Here is a 20,858-nt window from a genome sequence, read left to right as displayed (position 1 = left end):
AACTCATCGTCTGTTGACTGAAAACACATCGGCCTCAAAGTTAATATCCGGGACCAAGATTCCATCTTTAATTTACCTTTAACTCCAACATTTCTTCACATAAAACACACACTAGTGTCTGCACCTAGGTGTTTGAGGTGCAGACACTTTGGATAATAACAGCTATGAATACATATAAATTGAAAAGATCATAGCTGATGTATTTGTGTGTGTGTTCCGATTCTTCTTCTCTCCACACGGATTGTTTACCTGCAGATTCTGAATATTCTACATTAAGAATGATTGTGGTTCTGATTCTAAAACCAAAACCACACTCGAGCCTTTTTCAGGACATGAACTCTGGAAAATGTCCAGACGATTGGCTCTGGATATTCTCTGGAGTTTTGCTTTCATGCAGCAGGAGGTTTGTTAGGGTCGGAAACTTTCTCACAACAACAGGACGATCTCCAGAGGGAGTTCAGGTGAGGGGAGAGAGGCAGGAGGCAGGAGGCAAGAGGCAAGAGGCAGGAGGCAGGAGGCAGGAGGCAAGAGGCAAGAGGCAAGAGGCAGGAGGCAGGAGGCAGGAGGCAAGAGGCAAGAGGCAAGAGGCAGGAGGCAAGAGGCAGGAGGCAGGAGGCAGGAGGCAGGAGGCAGGAGGCAGGAGGCAAGAGGCAGGAGACAAGAGGCAGGAAGCAGGAGGCAGGAGGCAGGAGGCAGGAGGCAAGAGGCAAGAGGCAAGAGGCAAGAGGCAGGAGGCAAGAGGCAAGAGGCAAGAGGCAGGAGGCAGGAGGCAGGAGGCAGGAGGCAAGAGGCAGGAGGCAGGAGGCAAGAGGCAAGAGGCAGGAGACAAGAGGCAAGAGGCAGGAGGCAAGAGGCAGGAGGCAGGAGGCAGGAGGCAAGAGGCAGGAGGCAAGAGGCAAGAGGCAGGAGGCAGGAGGCAAGAGGCAAGAGGCAGGAGGCAGGAGGCAGGAGGCAGGAGACAAGAGGCAGGAGGCAGGAGGCAGGAGGCAGGAGGCAGGAGGCAAGAGGCAGGAGGCAGGAGGCAGGAGGCAAGAGGCAGGAGGCAGGAGGCAGGAGGCAGGAGGCAGGAGGCAAGAGGCAGGAGGCAGGAGGCAGGAGGCAAGAGGCAGGAGGCAGGAGGCAGGAGGCAGGAGGCAAGAGGCAGGAGACAAGAGGCAAGAGGCAGGAGGCAGGAGGCAGGAGGCAAGAGGCAAGAGGCAGGAGGCAAGAGGCAAGAGGCAAGAGGCAGGAGGCAAGAGGCAAGAGGCAGGAGGCAGGAGGCAGGAGGCAAGAGGCAGGAGGCAGGAGGCAAGAGGCAAGAGGCAGGAGACAAGAGGCAAGAGGCAAGAGGCAGGAGGCAGGAGGCAGGAGGCAAGAGGCAAGAGGCAGGAGGCAGGAGGCAGGAGGCAGGAGGCAGGAGGCAGGAGGCAAGAGGCAGGAGGCAGGAGGCAGGAGGCAGGAGGCAAGAGGCAGGAGGCAAGAGGCAAGAGGCAGGAGGCAGGAGGCAGGAGGCAAGAGGCAAGAGGCAAGAGGCAGGAGGCAAGAGGCAGGAGGCAGGAGGCAGGAGGCAAGAGGCAAGAGGCAGGAGGCAGGAGGCAAGAGGCAAGAGGCAGGAGGCAGGAGGCAGGAGGCAAGAGGCAGGAGGCAGGGGGCAGGAGGCAAGAGGCAGGAGGCAAGAGGCAAGAGGCAAGAGGCAGGAGGCAGGAGGCAGGAGGCAAGAGGCAAGAGGCAGGAGGCAAGAGGCAGGAGGCAAGAGGCAGGAGGCAGGAGGCAAGAGGCAGGAGGCAGGAGGCAGGAGGCAGGAGGCTGGAGGCAAGAGGCAGGAGGCAGGAGGCAGGAGGCAGGAGGCAAGAGGCAAGAGGCAAGAGGCAGGAGGCAGGAGGCAGGAGGCAAGAGGCAAGAGGCAGGAGGCAGGAGGCAGGAGGCAGGAGGCAGGAGGCAGGAGGCAAGAGGCAGGAGGCAGGAGGCAAGAGGCAGGAGGCAAGAGGCAGGAGGCAGGAGGCAAGAGGCAAGAGGCAGGAGGCAGGAGGCAAGAGGCAAGAGGCAGGAGGCAAGAGGCAGGAGGCAAGAGGCAGGAGGCAAGAGGCAGGAGGCAAGAGGCAAGAGGCAGGAGGCAAGAGGCAAGAGGCAGGATGCAAGAGGCAGGAGGCAGGAGGCAAGAGGCAGGAGGCAGGAGGCAGGAGGCAAGAGGCAGGAGGCAGGAGGCAGGACACCACGATAACTCTGCTCTGGGAGTCACATGTTCTTTAACCTCCTGACTCAGACACTTGTGTTGTCACGTCTCCAGAGAACCTCAGGGAGACGAGAGCAGCTGGATCCTGGATAAGAGGAACCATAACTCAGCTGCACTCCCTCCCTGTGTTTATCCTCAGTCTTCTCTCTCTTCCTTCGCCAGCGCTCCCCTGTGCACTCTGTGTTTTACCGTCAACTGTCTGTCTCGCCCTCCTCTTTTCTCTGCTTTACTGCCCCCCCCCTCTGCCCTCTCCTCCTTCTCACTTCTGCACCGTAAAGTTCGACGGCCCGATGATTCATCTCTCCCTCGGCCCCCGCACTCTGGTGATCCTCATTTTACGGCACAGTTACACCGGTCCCCCCCCCGTCCTCCTCCTCTTCCTCCTCCTCCTCCTCCTCCTCCTCCTCCTCCTCCTCCTCCTCCTCCTCCTCCTCCTCCTCCTCCTCCTCCTCTTCCTCCTCCTGTCTGTCTGTCCTCTGCAGATATTGACGCCGATCCACCGAGTGTCCACTGTTGACACAGATAACGTTCAGGAGTGAAAACCAGGCCCGAGCCGTCGTCTTCTCAGTAATTAATAATCTTGCGGATATTTAATGTGAGGTTTGAGTACAGTCAGGATTTCACAGTGCTATTGATTGGATCTGGGAGAGTTGTTTGTGCAGCCATTACGCTCCCGGGCTCCGGTGTGATTTAAAGCGGCTGCTCCTGATGACGGTGGCGATCTGCAGTCCGGCCGTCCCCTCCTGGACATTATTCATCATTACGAGACAGGCGGATCCATGTTTTAATTACACTGTCTGCTGCAGTAGTGCTGTGTCTCACACAGTCATTCACTGCGTACAAGTGCTTTTACTAAAGTCCAGTGGAGGTGTTGTTCCGTACGACTGAAGATAACGGATCAGCTAACGTGAGACTTAACGAATGAGTCGGTGTTTCCCTCTGATTTAAAGCAACACATTGTGTGAGCAGCAGCTCCTGAAGCCACAAGTTCTCAGTTACTCTGTTCTGTTGAGTTGTTTTCACGTTTCAAACCTTTCAATCTGTCAATAAAACTGAACTGGGGAATTTACCCATGATCCTCTGCTCCCTGAAACGAGAGAGCCGAAGAAAAGAAAACACCAACATCTGCTTATTCTCCTTATTGTGAAAATGTGACCTAACACAGCTTTTTAAATGACTTTCAAGTTGTTTTGACTGATTTACTGAATCGAAGCTCAGAAGCGAAGGGGTGAGGTTAACTCAGTTCATTGCAATCTGCAACCTCACCACTAGAGGCCACTAAATCCTCCATACCTCTTATAATCTGAGGTTTCAACTTAAACCGGCACAAAGAGTCCACGAAGGGCTGGACATTGTAAATAAAAACATAATCTAACATTAGATCAAACATTAACATTAAACTGGTTTCTTTACCAAATAAATACCGATGTCTGGGCTTGAACTTGATTGGACAAAACACAATAAAATCCTCATCGTGTGCATCACCGTCCGATTTATCGTCTCCAGCCTCCGTTCCCTCTGCCGAGCGACCTTTAGGTAATTAAGAGTTGTTAAGTAATGACCAGCGATTATTGCAGAACAAGGTGACTCCAGAGCCTGAAGGGATTTTTATTACAGACCACATCTTACTTGCTTTTTTACCACAAAAACTACCAGAGGCAAAGACCAACATCTTTCGTGAATCATCTCCGGATCAATAGAAATCAAGTTGTCTCCACATTCTCTCTCTCCACCTTTCACTCTGTCTGGATGTGTTATAGATTAGTTCGGTCGCAGGTTGTTTGATAACGATATTCAAATAAATGTAAATAAAGAACAGAGTTGGATTTACTGGAAGGTGAATTTTCCTTCTTCTCTTGTTTTTGTGCAAATCATCGACATGTGTTTGTCTTGAGGATTAAATTAATATCAACAGGAAACAGTAAGACTGAACCTCTCTGGCCGCTCTCGTCCGGCTGAGCCACAATGTGCCGACATTTCATAGCTGATGTAACCGGTGCTGTTTGTCTGTGGCTCCTCTTCCTCCTCTTCCTCCTCTTCCTCCTCTTCCTCGTGACAGACACTTAATGGCGTCGCCCGGGCCCGAGTGTCTCTGTTATTCCCAGGTCTTCATCGGTGGACAGGTAATCTGGCCGCGCTGAGTCAGGGTCTCGGCGCTGCCACGGCGTGATGAAATATGCATCGGCCAGAGATTGAGTTGACTGACCTCACCTGTAGAGTGTGTGTGTGTGCGTGTGTGTGTGTGCGTGTCTGTGTGTGTGTGTCTGTGAGCAGGGGTTGACAAGAATAAGTCTCCATGGGACCATTTAATAGCACTTTCGTCTCCGGGTGTGTGACAGCTCCATCTATTCAGCCTCCATCACTGTTATCGCTTGGTCATGCAAGGTTTGCGTTCGTGGGCGGAATAATTTAATTTCACCAAACAAGATGTTGTGTTATGGTTTATTTTTACACTTGTTTCACTGGGAGAGTTTCACAAACTACAAATGGCAACCGTTGTGAAGCTCTTAATAGATGTTGTGTCATTTAATACCTTATACCAACATGTTGTCACCAAACATGCAAGAAAAGACCAACTTACAAACAGGAGAATGACTCAGCGTTTCTTGTATAAGTTTCCACGAACGTTATGATATTCTTTAAGCAAACAACAACAAGCTAACAGATATTCTTCATTAGCATTAGTTTATTATCAGGGCCTCTCTTTACCTTTTGAAGCCTCTCTGATCAGCACAACTCTTTCATTATTATATTATATTTATTTTTCTTTCATTTTAATCCCAATTTAGTGAAACATAAATACATTTAAGGCTATGATAGTATATTTAACTGTATAAGCAGCCTGTACTTGGCCACTACTCCAAAATATGTCAGGATTTTGACATCAATTTAAAAAAAAATTGGATTATTGTAAATTGGAACTACAGCTGTGTGTTTATTATTACTCCTGCCACACCAGAGTTCTTTCTGAGTATTTTCCATCTCAGTGGTGATTGAAGGGACCAGATTTCCTCCTGTTGATATTCACCAGAGTTTCCAATCTCCTGACAGCCGCCGACTGACAGAGACATTTTCAACAATCCAATCTGCTGCTGGAAAAATCCAAGAGCAAATATATATCACGGTGATCTGCCAAAGTAAATGTTATATTTGTTTCTACCTTAAATTCTGTGATTCATGCTCATCTCCTTCAGTGACTTCAGAACCAAAACATTCAAATGAGGGCGTACACTAACAAAAAGAAAAATCACATGCAGGAAAGAATATACTTTTCTTACTGACATTTGTTTCGGCCAAAGCTGGAAATAGTCGTCTATTGGTGACACATGAATATCTGCATATTGTTGGAGGTATTTCATGCAAATCCTCTCATTTAAAACACATCACAATTGTTTTTCTACAGTGTTTGTAAAGTAATCTTCATTAAAATGTGACCAATCAGAAGTGGCCGCTGCCCACGTGGTCGTCCTCCTGACAGAAAACATCATTTGGTAACCCTGACGACTGATTTAGCATTTGAGACACACACACACACACACACACACACACACACACACACACACACACACACACACACACTCACTGAATGTTAATTATTGCAGCCCAGCAGCTCGCTGGCTTTCCTGTGAAACTTTGATTCGCTGATGTTTCCCCTGATTAACACATCACAGAGGTTTGACCGACAACAGGATAACACAACACTCACTTTAGTTCTGGCAGCTGCATCCACGACAAAAGACAAACACAATGAAATGAGCTGCGCTTTTTAAGTCGTGCATTTTGAAAATTTTAAATGCATAAATAATGTGGATGAATCCCCCCCCCTCATACCTGAAGGCAGTTTCTCTGTCACCAAATGGGTTCGATGCATAAATTTGCCTTTTTCTTAACTTTTTTCTTTTATGAATATATGATTAATATATACAGTTCACAACAAAACCAAGTGAACTTCACCAACATTTTCACTTATTTCAAGTCTTTATTGCAATTTCAAAATGTCAGCGTCTCCCAGATGAGTTGCAGCTCTGCAGTAATAACACATTTGACATGACAGTTACTGGTTGTGAATATTTAGCGACAGATCATCGTGTGCAGCAGCTTGTGTGTGTGATGTCAGCTGATGCGTTTATCTCATTAATAAACTCTTGTGTTATGACTGGTCGGAGGAAACCAGGTCTCAGACGTTCTTCTTCTACATGTGACAGAGGAGAGTTGCTCTTGTTGCAGCTGTCCACACATCCTCGTGTTTTCCTCCCGGTGAACACGCGTAAACACGACCTGACGTGTATTTTTAGCTTTGGAGTGTTTGAGTGCTGCCAAAACTCGGGTGACCTTCTGAGTGCCTGGATGCATTTTGTCTAGACGCAGACAAAACACTGAGGCCTCTGCTGCTGCTCGGGCTACATGTGTGTCGACGTGATGGGAGTTTGATCGTCGGGCTGCAGGACGCTGGAGTGTTACACGTCAGCGATCCATTAAATACCAGAGAACATTTCGACTCTGCTTAGTAATGGTGGGGGAAAATATCGATTCTGTTCAGTATCGCGATATTTTGCGTACGCGATTAAATCGATACAGGAGCAGAAAGTATTGCAATATTTTTTTTACTTTAAAAAAAAAAAAATATTTACAATTTTTTGCAATATTTAATCATATAGTAAGAGCCCCTGGCTGGCAAAGCATGACGAGGAGAGTTTCAGAGTTTAAAAGATACCTAGTGTGTCTGTGGAAAGGATGTTCTCCACTGCAGGAGATATAGTAACGTTCCAGAGGAACTTTAACATCTGAGCATGTTGACCAACTCCTTTTTCTGAACAAAAATGCCAATATTCCCAAATGAATTTAACATTTTGTGTCATGACCTTGCAGCCAACTGGACTAGACTCTAGTAGTACATTTGTTTATTTTTCTCAATTTGATTGAAGCTCTAGGTTACTCTTATTTATATGATTATTCTCAGGTTTATGTTACTCTAGTATGTCTGCTTTATGTTACTGTATTGTATTTAAATAATTGTAAGTTATGTGCTGGGAGCTCAGCGTTCATGTGAGAGGTCTCCTATTCAGAAAATAATTACAAAGGTCCTGTGTCCTGAATGTTCAAGGACAAAGTTTTTGCACTTCAGTTAATGTGTAGAAGACAATGTTGTTCACAGAATTAAATGTGACATTTGAAGTGAGTTGAGCAGTCTGATTTTCCTCATTTTTTGTAATGCCTTTGAATAACATGGGGGACATGAATCGCAATATATTGCAGAATCGAATCGCAATACTTGCAGTATCGCAATATATCGCAGAATCGCAATACTATTGAATCGTGGCCCAAATAACGCAATACTGTTGAATCGTCACATTTTTGCCAATTCCCACCCCTAGTGCTTAGTGAGATTAGGTCCAACTCACTTGGAGAAGGGAAGACACATGTCCATGCTGCTGACACGTTATTGCAGCTTCATCGGTGTCTTCTGGTCCAAAGTGTCCCAGAGTGAAAAGTGCTGCGTGGCGTTCACTGACCTCACCTGCACTCCACGGCCGGGACAGGCCAGAGAATGATTTGAGAGAAATGTGCCAATTCGACATAAAGCACAACCTCAAGGGTGTAGTGCACAGGAACAACTGTCACAAATACACACACACACACACACATACATCCAGATACACACTCTCACGTATACAGGCAGCAATATAATTCATCTAGATCTTGTTCTATGATTTACTTTTGTCCCTATGTGACCTCCTGCGCTCCCGGAATATGAAATGTCCTCAAGGATTTGTGGTGCTCGGCTAAGCTGAAGCCAAACGCGCGCACAGACACACACACACACACACACACACACACATACACACACACACACACACACACACACACATCTCCGTGCTGGACCGTGTATCACAAACTCTGGTTTCTCCTCGAATGCCTGAACTGTCTCACCTTCCTCGTGCTCGTCTTTCTCTCTCATTTCCTTCATCTCTCTGCTCGTCCCTATGGAGCATCTGTAAATAGCAGCCGAGGGAAAAGTGGGTCAGCTGCCACGTGCACAGAGGGGAGGGGGTCTGTGTGTGTCTGTGTGTGTGTGTGTGTGTGTTGTGTTAAATTGCAACATGACAGATGATCATGTTTACAGCCAAACACATTTTAAAGTGCTTGAAACATGACGTCTTTATTATTATTATTATAACTATTATTATTTGTATTGTTATGACATGTTCATCAGGTCTGATACAATGGTTTCCATCGTATCCAGTAATAGTTGTGTTGTATTATTGGAGCTGTAAGATTCATCACTGCAATCTGCTTCGTGCAATTTGAGGGAAACTAAATCGCTGCAGTGTCACAGTCATGAGTTAAAGTGCATTTAAATTAATTAACCACCACAGATATATTTCATAGACATGTAACTATCTGCATTTATGTTTGCAAGTATGACAACTTTAATTTTGCAGAATACATTTTTTTTTTTTTTTTTAAATCATGGTTATTTATAATAAAGTTAATGGCTAAACTTTGAAGTTCCAAGCCTCAATTAAGAATTACTGACAACTACTGTCTATTATATCAATCATGGATTATTTTCACATCAGGTAGAAGATGTTTGTATGAAGCCGTCAGTGGATCGAGATATGAAAAGCTGAGGCTTATTTGAGTTTGATGTTTTTCCCTGTTTGTGCCATATCTTGATTTGTGTGACAGGAACTCAAAGTAAGTTGTGTAAACTCGAGCTCCTGCTCCATCACATCTGTGACGAGTGGAGCTTCTCTGAGTGGAGCAGCGGTCGAACCGGCCTCATGCGACCCAGCGGTTGATCTGATTATCTGTTATGTGTTAAACCGATCCGGTCTAATCGAGTGCACACAAACAGCACATGAGGCGATGAGCGACACAACCGCAGCGAACACACAACAACAGACAGAGAGAGAGAGGTCACGAGTGGTGAAACCTGCAGGGACCAAGGGTCTGAAACAAACCACAGGCGTCTAGTTAATGAGCAAATATCTTTAATGTCTGTCTGAGAAGTTACTGCGATGAAAGAAGTCATCAAGATGTGTTGGCTTCACTCACACACACACACACACACACACACACACACACACACACTGGCCCTTTTTGATCTCTGAATAATTAAATTTTATTAAATTGTTTGCAGTGTTAATGTCTTGTGAAAGAATTATATAATATTACTTCCTTCTGCTCCTTTTTATTCAAGATTTTAGATTTTGTGTTTGCATTTAAATTGTTTTGTTTGGTCCATGAATTAAATTAACTTATAAAAAGGTAAATTAAATTAAATCTCGGCGTTCAGCACAAACAGAAGTCAAAAGCTTTGTTGATGTAATATGTTGACATCTTCCGTCTTCCACGTGAATCTTTGTTACAACTTTATAAAAACAGGATTTCTCTAAAGTTTGCGTCTTCACAGTCGTTTCTGATGAGGAGCTGGAGCAGAGTCATCAGCAGCTCACGTCTCCACTGGAGTCGGAGAGGAAAGCGTCCGTGGAAACACACGCAGAGAGTTTTCACTCGGCCGTGACGGACCACTTAACCACTTGAAAAATCGAATCTGACCTTTGAATATATGGATGTGTGTTTTCCATCCGTTCTGAAGCAGAGTTAAAGTGTAATTACTGTACGAATGCACGCGTCAAATCCACTGAATACACAACATAAGGATCTACAAGCCCATACACACGCACACACACGTGCACTGATTTCCATTTCAAACTACTTCCTCGGTTGAAGCGTTTTCTTTATTGTGTGGACGTTGTTTCTTCCTCTCAGATCCTCGGCAGCCGATCTTCAGCTGGTGTGAAATGCAGCAGTTACACTTCTTAACGCTCCGGGAACTTTCTCAGGATACTGGGAAATCGAGAGGGGGGGGGGGTGTGTAACATGATTTGATGCCTCAAACCACATCACACACAGGTTTTCTTTTTATTTAGAGTGTAATGGATCTGTTGAGGTCAGAGCGGACCTGCTTTTAAAGTCAATGAAATGTAAAACATCCAGAACATGAAGTAGCTCAGCCTTTAAAACACTGATCTGGGTAGGAGACGTGGGGGGGGGGATGAGCATCATCTGATCTGAGGCACTTTTGACCTTTCTCTTTTCTGTGAGCACGTCTGAATAAACGTGTTCCTGTTTGTGAGGCCGGTTCCACTGAAGGGACTTTAGTGGAGTGAGTGATGAGGACCAGGGTCACAGAGAACTCACGTGAATTCAAACGCTCTTCATCACTGTGAATGAACTGCAACACAATTCTGTGGCTTTGTTTCTCTTGTTTGATAAAACTTAAACATTTCAACCGATGATGCAGACGCAGGGATGGAGGGATGGAGGGATGGATGGATGGATGGATGGATGGATGGATGGATGGAGGGATGGATGGATGGAGGGATGGATGGATGGATTGATAGATGGAGGGATGAATGGAGGGAGGAATGGAGGGATGGATGGATGGATGGATGGATGGATGGATGGATGGATGGATGGATGGATGGATGGATGGATGGATGGATGGATGGATGGATGGATGGATGGATGGAGGGAGAGGTAGAGCGATGGATGGATGGAGGGATGGATGGAGGGATGGATGGATGGAGGATGGAGGGATGGATAGATGGAGGGATGGATGGATGGAGGGAGGCATGGATGGATGGAGGGATGGATAGAGGGATGGATGGATGGATGGATGGAGGGATGGATAGAGGGATGGAGGGATGGATGGAGGGATGGAGGGAGGGATAGATGGATGGAGGGATGGATGGAGGGATGATGGATGGATAGATGGAGGGATGGATGGATGGATGGATAGATGGAGGAATGGAGGGAGGGATAGATGGATGGAGGGATGGATGATAGAGGGATGGAGGGATGGAGGGATGGATGGATGGATAGATGGAGGGATGGATGGATGGATGGATAGATGGATAGAGGGATGGAGGGATGGAGGGATGGAGGGAGAGATGGATGGAGGGATGGATGGATAGAGGGATGGATAGAGGGATGGATAGAGGGATGGAGGGATGGATAGAGGGATGGAGGAATGGAGGGATGGATGGAAGAATGGATGGATGGATGGATGGATGGATGGATGGATGGATGGATGGATGGATGGATGGATGGATGGATGGATGGATGGATGGATGGATGGATGGATGGAGGGATGGATGGATGGAGGGATGGACGGATGGATGGATAGAGGGATGGATGGATGGAGGGATGGATGGATGGATGGATAGAGGGATGGATAGAGGGATGGATGGAGGGATAGAGGGATGGATGGATGGAGGGTTGGAGGCATGGATGGAGGGATGGAGGGTGGGATGGAGGGATGGATGGAGGGAGGGATGGATGGATGGATGGAGGGAGGAATGGATGGATGGATGGAGGGATGGATGGAGGGATGGATAGAGGGTTGGAGGGATGGATGGAGGGATGGATGGATGGATAGAGGGATGGATGGATGGATGGATAGATGGAGGGATGGATGAAGGGAGGGATGGATAGAGGGATGGATGGATGGATGGAGGGATGGATGGATGGATGGATAGAGGGTTGGAGGGATGGATGGAGGGATGGATGGATGGATGGATAGAGGGTTGGAGGGAGGGATGGAGGGATGGAGGGATGGAGGGATGGATGGATGGATAGAGGGATGGATGGATGGATGGAGGGATGGATAGAGGGATGGATGAAGGAATGGATGGATGGAGAGAGGCTCATCACAGAAACTTTCCCAGATGATGATTTGAGTCGATTCCTGTTTCTTTCACACTCGTCTTTATATCACTTTGTGTGTTTTCTTGTTTCCTTCCCAGGGTTCAAGTGTCCTGTCTGCTCCAAGTCTGTGGCATCCAATGAAATGGAAGTTCACTTCATCATGTGTCTAAGCAAGCCCCGCCTCTCCTATAACGGTAAGAACTCCTCTCCGGTCCTTTTCTTTATGTGACAGATCCTGGTCTTTGGAAGGAAAACCCAGGCTGTAAATACTGAATTGATTTTGGCTCTGGTCATATTTATTGGTCTCTCCAGCCTGTTGTGCCAAGTCTCCTGTTTCTGCTGCTGTGCTGATGAATATTCATGAGGAGCCGGTGGCGCTGAGCTGCTCCTCCCAAAACATGATGAATATGAATGAGAGTGACGAGTTAACACAACCTCGATCAACAGGTGGTGTAACAACCAACATCGTTTCTGTTGTTTCATGAGATGTTAGAGGTTCCGTGTGAGGCAGGAAGCTGCAGGTCAAGTCTGAGGGTTAAAAACAGACTCAGAAGTACGAATTCTCCTGGTTCATGAAGGAAAGAGGTTTAAATTCTAAATAACATTCATGTCCTGAAGGTCTCGACTGTGTCACATGAGTCGAAGCTCGTCCACTGGAGCAGAGGTCCGAGGAGCTGGGATCCATTGTTTTACATCTGGAGGGAAAGACTTTCACTTGAAAGGTTCCTCGGACCACGTTCTAGAGCAATGGACCAAAACTGAGTCCGACCAAAAGAGTTCTGGGTCCAGATCAAACTGAATTTTAAATGTTCCTTAATTTCTAGTCTTGATGAGCAACTCAAAGCTCTAAAAAGCCATTTACACCCACATTCAGAGAGTGTATCTATGTGCGGTACTTTCTCTCACACACACAAACACACACACACACACACACTGCACACACCAGGGGCAGTTTGGGGTTCAGTATCTTGCCCAAATCAGAGTCTGTTTGGTGCTCAGACCCCTCATGATGTCATCGAGGTTGGAAGAGGGTGTGGTTCGAAAACACGCCCACGTCAGACGCCGTCTACAAACCAATCAGAGTCAAGTACAGGGAGACTCCGCAACCAGAACTCACGGATCAGATGAAGCTTCAGACTCTCCGTGTTGTTCCCTGTGGACCTCAGTCCATCTGGAGGTCCAGTGAAGCTCCTACAGACACCAACTGAGGCCAAACACCTGAACTCATACTTGCAGCCAGAACAGGTTTACCGGGAGAAAATGGATCTACATTGGGCGAGTGTGTCTCTCTCTCTAAGCTCATCCAATCAGTGAAATGTCTGTGATACGGAGCTGCTGCCAAACACAGTCAGACGCAGGATTTCCTGGTTCAGGTCGGACGCTAAAGTCGTTCTTCTGCTCCCACATGAGAACTGAATCCCATCATCTGCAGAGTCTGATTATGTTTTTGTCCTTTTGAAGGAATTAATTGAACCTGATATTTTCCAAACTTAAAGTGCTGTTAGTTTAAACTTGCGTTCTCTTTTTCTTGCATTACTGCCACCTACAGGTCAGTTGAGCACTATTTGCTGTGATGTGAATGAATCATATGCAACAAACACATTGTTTTTCTTGTGTTTGTGCCAATGACTTTAAATAAAGATGGACGACATGACAGCTCCTCCAAGTGAAGCCACAGCATCTTAAAGGCCGTAAACCGCCTAAATAAGGAGCTGGCGATCTTCTTCTCTGGTATTTGATGTATTGTTGACTTTATTGCCCCCTACAGAATCGGCAGGCTTGTAGAAAATATCTACTAAAAAAAATATCCAACAGGCCTTTGTCACAAAACCTATGAGCAAAAGGTTTTGTGTTAATGAGACACAAATTATAGTGGGTGAGATTATCATGAGGACTTTACTGTGGGTGGAGCTTTGCATTTATCACCAAACTGAAGGTCAGGAAATCCTCATAATATTAATATTATCTTTAATTTGTACGATTTACATCTGGTTTTATTGTCGGTTCAGTCGAGCCTCAGACGGGACGTGTGGTGATGCTGCGAGTTTGTTTATTTGTTTATTTAGAAGGATCTCCATTAGCTCTACCCTAAGACAGAGCTTTTAAGACATACATACCAATATCAAACATTTAAAACATACGTTAAATTACAAATATCAAAAGTTAAAATACATTAAAATAATGATCATACAATTTTATATTACAGATATCAAAAATGTACTTAGTGGTTAATATGCAATTTTACCTTTGTCATGATATAAAACACTGATATATCCAATTCCATAGAAGCGAAAACTGCAAACCATGTAATAGAATACTACACATTTATGTACAGTACATCACCATCTAGTGTCACAACTAGGGTGGGAATTGGCAAAAATGTGATTCAATAGTATTGCGATATTTGGGCCACGATTCAATAGTATTGCGATTCTGCGATATATTGCGATACTGCAAGTATTGCGATTCGATTCTGCGATTTATTGCGATTCATGTCCCCCATATTATTCAAAGGCATTACAAAAAATGAGGAAAATAAGACTGCTCAACTCACTTCAAATGTCACATTTAATTCTGTGAACAACATTGTCTTCTACACATTAACTGAAGTGCAAAAACTTTGTCCTTGAACATTCAGGACACAGGACCTTTGTAATTATTTTCTGAATAGGAGACCTCTCACATGAACACTGAGCTCAATCATATAAATAAGAGTAACCTAGAGCTTCAATCAAATTGAGACCTGCAAGGTCAAGACGGGAATATTGGCATTTTTGTTCAGAAAAAGGAGTTGGTCGACATGCTCAGATGTTAAAGCTCCTCTGGGCCGTTACTATATCTCCTGCAGTGGAGAACATCCTTTCCACATACACACTAAGTATCTTTTAAACTCTGAAACTCTCCTCGTCATGCTTTCCCAGCCAGGGGGTGTTACATATATAATTGTAAATAAATATTCAAAATATTGCAATACTTTGTGCTACAGTATCGATATAATCGCGGCCGCAAAATATCGCGATACTGAACAGAATCGATTTTATCCCCCACCACTAGTCACAAGTATGCTGTACCCAAGTGTTTCATGATTTGCTTTTTGAACATACATTTACGTGACACGTTTATAATTTCTGTTGGTAGTAGGTTCCATGACTTCATGGCTCTGTATCCCACAGAGCGTTTCAGAACATTGGTCTAAGCTCTGTGGAGTGAAAACCTTCCTTCTATTGCTCGTCTAGTGGCGTAGTTATCGCGAGTTGTCGCTGACGTGTGTGTTCTCATTGTTCCCCTGTGTCCACACTGATGTTTGCCTGCTGCAGACACACTCTCCACCTCCCGGGCTGCCATTCATTGCCTTCAGCATGTTTTAATTATGGCCTGTGCAGCCGCTCCCGGTGTTGTGTGGAAACACATGATTGACAGCAGCCGTGTCTGTTCACTGCCCCCAGCAGCCCGATGAGTGACAGCTACGAGTTCCACTCACAACCGGGGACATGTGCGTCTGATCCGGAGCCTGAAGGTCACCTTGTAGTCTGTGTTTGTGCGGATGTGTGTGTGTGTTTGTGTGTGCACTCGGGACAGTAGCGTTGTGTTTCTGATGATTATGATAATGTTACCACACTAAAGAGGGTCGGGGGGGTTGTCCTCTGTCCTCTCGGCCACCAAGGCCAATGCATTCAAACAATAATGTAAGTTTTGAAGCCTGCAGCTGAATGCTGAGTGGAAGGAAGATTGAAAGACGGACGGAGAGATGAGAGTGAAGCTGTCGTCAGGACGATGGGATCCCGAGTGATGGAGTGGCCCGATGGCTGATAATGGATGAGAGGAGAGAGAGGGTGAAAGGAGAACGACTCCCATAATTCCTCTTGCCTCTCTCTCCCCCTCCTGCTCTGTCTGTCTTGTCACTCTTTATTTCCAGCAAATTACTCCTCTTTCATCCTCCCTTCATGTCCCTCGTTCCTCCGGGGGTCCGCATGTCCGACTGCCTCTGTTCCCGCCGTGTAATCTCCGGAGCTTCTCCCTCTCCCTCTCCCTCTCCCTCTCCCTCTCCCTCTCCCTCTCCCTCTCCCTCTCCCTCTCCCTCTCCCTCTCCCTCCTTCTCTCTGCTCTGATTCTCTTTTTTTTTTGCGACCCACAAACCAGGCCGGGCTGCAGCTTATCTCGTTCCCCAGGATGCGTCTATTGTCGATCACCTGGGGCCGAGTGACTGGTGCACATCGACACATCGCCCGGCGTTTAACACACAATAGCTGCACAAAATGTAATCAGACACTTAAAGGACTGCAGTGACTTTGTGGGATTCCAGCTCAGGCTGCTCTGACGATCCTGCTGCGACGCCACCTGCTGGCGGAGGGCGTCCCTGCAGCGAGTCGAGGTAATGAATGAATGCAGCTAAGTACGGAGAGGTCATCTGCTGCAGAGTCCACGTGATCGCCTGAAACTGGGGCAGTGGTTCAGCTTCCAGCTCAGCACCGAGCCGACGTGAAGACGATGCTGGAGCGTCCTCCAGTGACCCCACAGCCAGAGTCCAGACTTAAACCTTCTAGAACATCTGTGGAGACTTGAAGATTCACAGATGCTCCTCATCCTATCTGACAGGGAGGAAGAGGATGGGCCTGATGTGCACAGCTCAGTGAGACTTATACCAGAAGATTGTAATTGTTGTCAAAGGGGCAACGACAAAGGAGAGACAGAGTCGGGTCTGAAGACTTTTGCCAACGAGAGACTCCGAAAAACTTGTGGTGTCGTCAGTTGCAGTTTTTGTGAGAAAAGCTCAAACAAACAAAGAACTTTATACTTGTCACTGAAAAGGTTTAAAGACAATAACAACTATACGAGTCGTTTTCTCAGCGTACATGAAAATAAACAGAAAATACAGATACAGAGTCGTTATGATCGATGACGTCACTTCCCAGTGTTCGTACGTCACATGTCCACATTGCACCAAACCTACTGGTAATATTTTATCATCATATCAATTCTTAAAGCCTCAATATCCAGGTTGTAGAAATCCTCTGTGTGAACTGTCTCGGAGTCGGATGAAGCCTCAGTTTGACAACTGCTTCAGCACCATCTTCTTTTTTTTAAACCATATTTGGAGGAGCAGGGGGGGGAGCCTGACTGAGAGCTCCCCCACCAATACATCTGGTGCTTTATGGTCTATTTTACTCATAATTTACTTAATGAACATCAGCTGTTTTGAAGAAGCCTTGAAACTAGAGATTGAGACATAAACTCCTTTGGAAAAAGTTGACTGATAGATTCTCATAGACTTCTATAGAAACTACCAGTGGAGTCGCCCCCTGCTGGTCATTTAAATCACATTTTGCAGAACCTCTCTACATCAAGATGTGTTATGAAGCATATTTAAACTAAACTTGCATCTTTAAGGTTAAAAACTCAAACCAGCATGTTCAGTTCAGTGAGGTTGAAGAGGCTGAAAGTCTCCGGACTCTGCAGCCCTGAATGAGCACAAGTTACAGATTGCAGCTTTAATTTCGTGCATAAATCAAAATGTGGCAAATCAAATGAAAACACAGAATCCCCAAAGTGCTGTTTGTGTGTCTGAGCTTGTGTGTACTTTCCTGTCCTGTGTGCACGCACTGTGGGACGGGTGCAGGTAGCAGCACATGATCTGACCACTGGATCTTTTCTGGGCTTTGACTTTGCATGATGATATTTTAATGCCCCCCCTGCTAAATATAGACCTGCACACAAGGAAGGAGGGGGGGCGGGGGGGGGCTGGCTGAGACACACACACACACAGAAGTCAGGAGGCTGGAATTAGAGACAGAAAATCGAAGAATGAGGCATTTTGTGCATCTTTGTGTCCTCGAGTCCTCGGGTCACTCCAGGACACAAAGAGAGAAAGTGTTGTGATTCAGAGACGCACACAGCGACACTTCCAGCTCATAACCGATGAGAAGGAGCCCGATGCCAAATGTCTGTTGGCAAGTCGGCAGTCGAGAGAGACGCCTGAAAGTCACAAGGGACACGGGGCCAGGTGAGAAGAGAGCTCATGATTCAGAGACCTGAGCAGAGTCACTCATCTTCCATCTCAGATCCTCATGTTGGGAATCACCGGCCTCACGTCGAGTCACTTAGAGGACTGGAGGTGTGGTGCAGCTTTAATGGGACTGTTGGTTTGTTTGTAACCAGGATTAAAGCAAACAACCAATACACTGGGTGGAAGTTGAGGCTCAGGGAAGAATCCACTGAATTCTGGTGCAGATCTGAATCGAAGAGCAGATCCAGGATCCTGGTCCTGGATCTGGTCCTGGTCCTGGATCTTGAACAGTCTGGACTCCATGGAAACCTGATTGTTAATTTGCTTCATTTTCAAATACATATTTCATCCTGTTGACGACACCTGCAGGTCTGAGCCGTTGTCGCAGCAATAACTCGGACGGTTTTAATAGAATTTGCATTGTAAGGGGTTAAAGGTCAAGGTCACTGCATGACACCGACGTTTTTTCTAATGCATAACACATTTAAAGCTCATATTTATACACTAGAATCATCTTTACTTCAGATAAAGGTTGTATTAATAATTATTCAAAACAATGCAGTATTGAAAATATAAATAGAATAAGAACAAATACATTATGTCTTAATTTTGTCCATTTTATACCTTTAACTTGTGATACTTAAACATTTTAGAGTGCAGCACATAGTGATGTTGGAATATTGAGGAGTGCATCCAGCGGCTCTCTGAGTGCAGTTCTTGTTAAACATTCAGTGAAGCACATTATGTTTCAACTTATATTCTGCATTGACCTCGTTTCAGCTTCTGCCAACTGGATTTCAGGTCACACGCTGGTTCACAAAAGACGTTTTAAAGTAAGAATAAAATCCTACAGCTGTGAATTGCAGTGGAAGTGGATGGAGGTTGGTTAGAAGATGAGTTTCCCTCTCTCTGACGTGAGGACTTTACTCCGATGACCTCATTTTTTAAACATTTTTACGAGAGTCTTCACTTGATTATTAAAACTTGGAACAGATGTTGACTTTGGATTTAATACGCTCTGCAGCACTCGCTGACAAATGGGCCGAGTCGAGCCACTGAACATTTTAATGGTTGAAATAAACAGTTGTTAAGTTGCAGAAAAGACTGAGAAAGGAAAACTCCGCTGTGACTGCTGCCTCAGCACGATCACCAATAAATCCAAGCACACAAATACACTTCTTTTTTATTGCTGATTCAGAAGTTACATGTTTTTTAAGAATAAAGCGGAGACGACACAGGTCTGATCATGTATTACAACTTCTACATCAGGGGCGCACACACAAACCAAAGGACCCATCACTTCAGTGACTACTCACAATAACTCAATGGAGCTTAATGGGATTTAGTAACTGCACCAAAAACAGTTTTGTGTCCTTGAATTCACTGAGCAGTTCTTTTTTGACATCCATTATTAAATCAGTACATTGTACGTGTGGCTTAAGAATTGTGTTAAGTTTCTGGCAGCGTTATTTTCAGGGTCAGGAGCTGAAAAGTTCAGGTATCACTGATCTACAGTGTGTAATGCACCAACCTGCCATTGTCCATACTAATATGTGCTTTGTTGTTTGTGTGTTTGTGTGTGTGTGTGTGTCTGCCACCTCAGATGACGTGTTGTCGAGGGATGCTGGTGAGTGTGTGATCTGTCTAGAGGAGCTGCAGCAAGGGGACACCATAGCCAGACTGCCGTGCCTCTGCATCTACCACAAGAGGTGACACACACACACACACAGATACACACACACACACACACACACACTTTGACGCCCTGCCTGTTTTATAATCTCGCACTTCCTCTAATTAAATCCACTTACTGAATAAGATGAGATAAGATTTCTTTGGTTTCATACACATTGACTCAGTGGATATTAAAGGTTCTGTTGTAACGATGCATCACTGTCACATCATGTGTTAGGATAATAATCGCAGCATTAGAGCTCAACAAAGAAAGAACAGGACGATATGAACATGTTGTATTTAACACACAACAGCAGAACATGTTGTATTTGACACACAACAGCAGAACGTGGTCAGAATCGATTGTGTTCAGGCCTCAGCACTGACTGGATCTGACAAAGGTTTTCATATCAAACATAAACTCTGATATATCTGTCTCTACGTTGTGCTTTACTGCTTAAATTCAAATAAACTGTCTTCATCTACCGTATATAAGAAGGGAAACTTATAATAATTCATATACGATGTAACATTGTCCTGGCTCTCTTTATTCAGCATGTTACAAAAAACGCACATTGTGTATGTTCTGTTTCTGTGGGAGTTCTGCATGTGGAACCCGTCCAACATGTTATTCAACAAACCTCTGAACGACTCTGAATCTATTTACGACTGCAGGACCATTCAGTTGATATTTACTTTATTGATTATGTTTAATCTTATATTTCTTGGCTCCTTAAACATTACGCTAATGTCGATTGTTCCTCTGCGATTGTTCTGTAATTGCAGCTGTTTTGTAAAGATGTGTGGTTATAGAAAATAAACATGTGTGTGTGTGTGTGTTTGTGTGTCTGTAGCTGTATAGACTCGTGGTTTGAGATCAATCGGTCCTGCCCCGAACATCCGTCTGACTGACTGAGCACCGGGCCACTCTGAATACTGTCCAAGGTGAGAACGCACACACTCTGAATACTGTCCAAGGTGAGAACGCACACACTCTGAGAACGCACACACTCTCAGAATGGACACACTCTCAGAACGCACACACTCTGAGAACGCACACACTCTGAGAACGCACACACTCTGAATACTGTCCAAGGTGAGAACGCACACACTCTGAATACTGTCCAAGGTGAGAACGCACACACTCTGAGAACGCACACACTCTCAGAATGGACACACTCTCAGAACGCACACACTCTGAGAACGCACACACTCTGAGAACGCACACACTCTCAGAACGCACACACTCTG

General features: G+C 45.6%; 1 protein-coding gene across 1 annotated transcript in view; it reads left to right on the top strand.

The window, feature by feature from the left end:
* The window catches only part of znrf1 (zinc and ring finger 1), a 32,509-nt gene extending 11,990 nt beyond the window's left edge, over positions 1-20,519 (top strand). The window contains exons 2-4 of the mRNA XM_061077389.1: positions 12,028-12,123; positions 19,537-19,642; positions 20,462-20,519. Coding sequence (XP_060933372.1) covers positions 12,028-12,123; positions 19,537-19,642; positions 20,462-20,519 — 260 coding nt within the window. The remainder of the gene's footprint in view (positions 1-12,027; positions 12,124-19,536; positions 19,643-20,461) is intronic.
* Positions 20,520-20,858: the final 339 nt, after the last annotated feature.

The sequence above is a fragment of the Limanda limanda genome, chromosome 8, assembly GCF_963576545.1.
Source record: "Limanda limanda chromosome 8, fLimLim1.1, whole genome shotgun sequence".
Taxonomy (NCBI): Eukaryota; Metazoa; Chordata; class Actinopteri; order Pleuronectiformes; family Pleuronectidae; genus Limanda; species Limanda limanda.
Note: the sequence above shows the minus strand (reverse complement) of the source record. Positions and strands in the feature narration are given on the sequence as shown.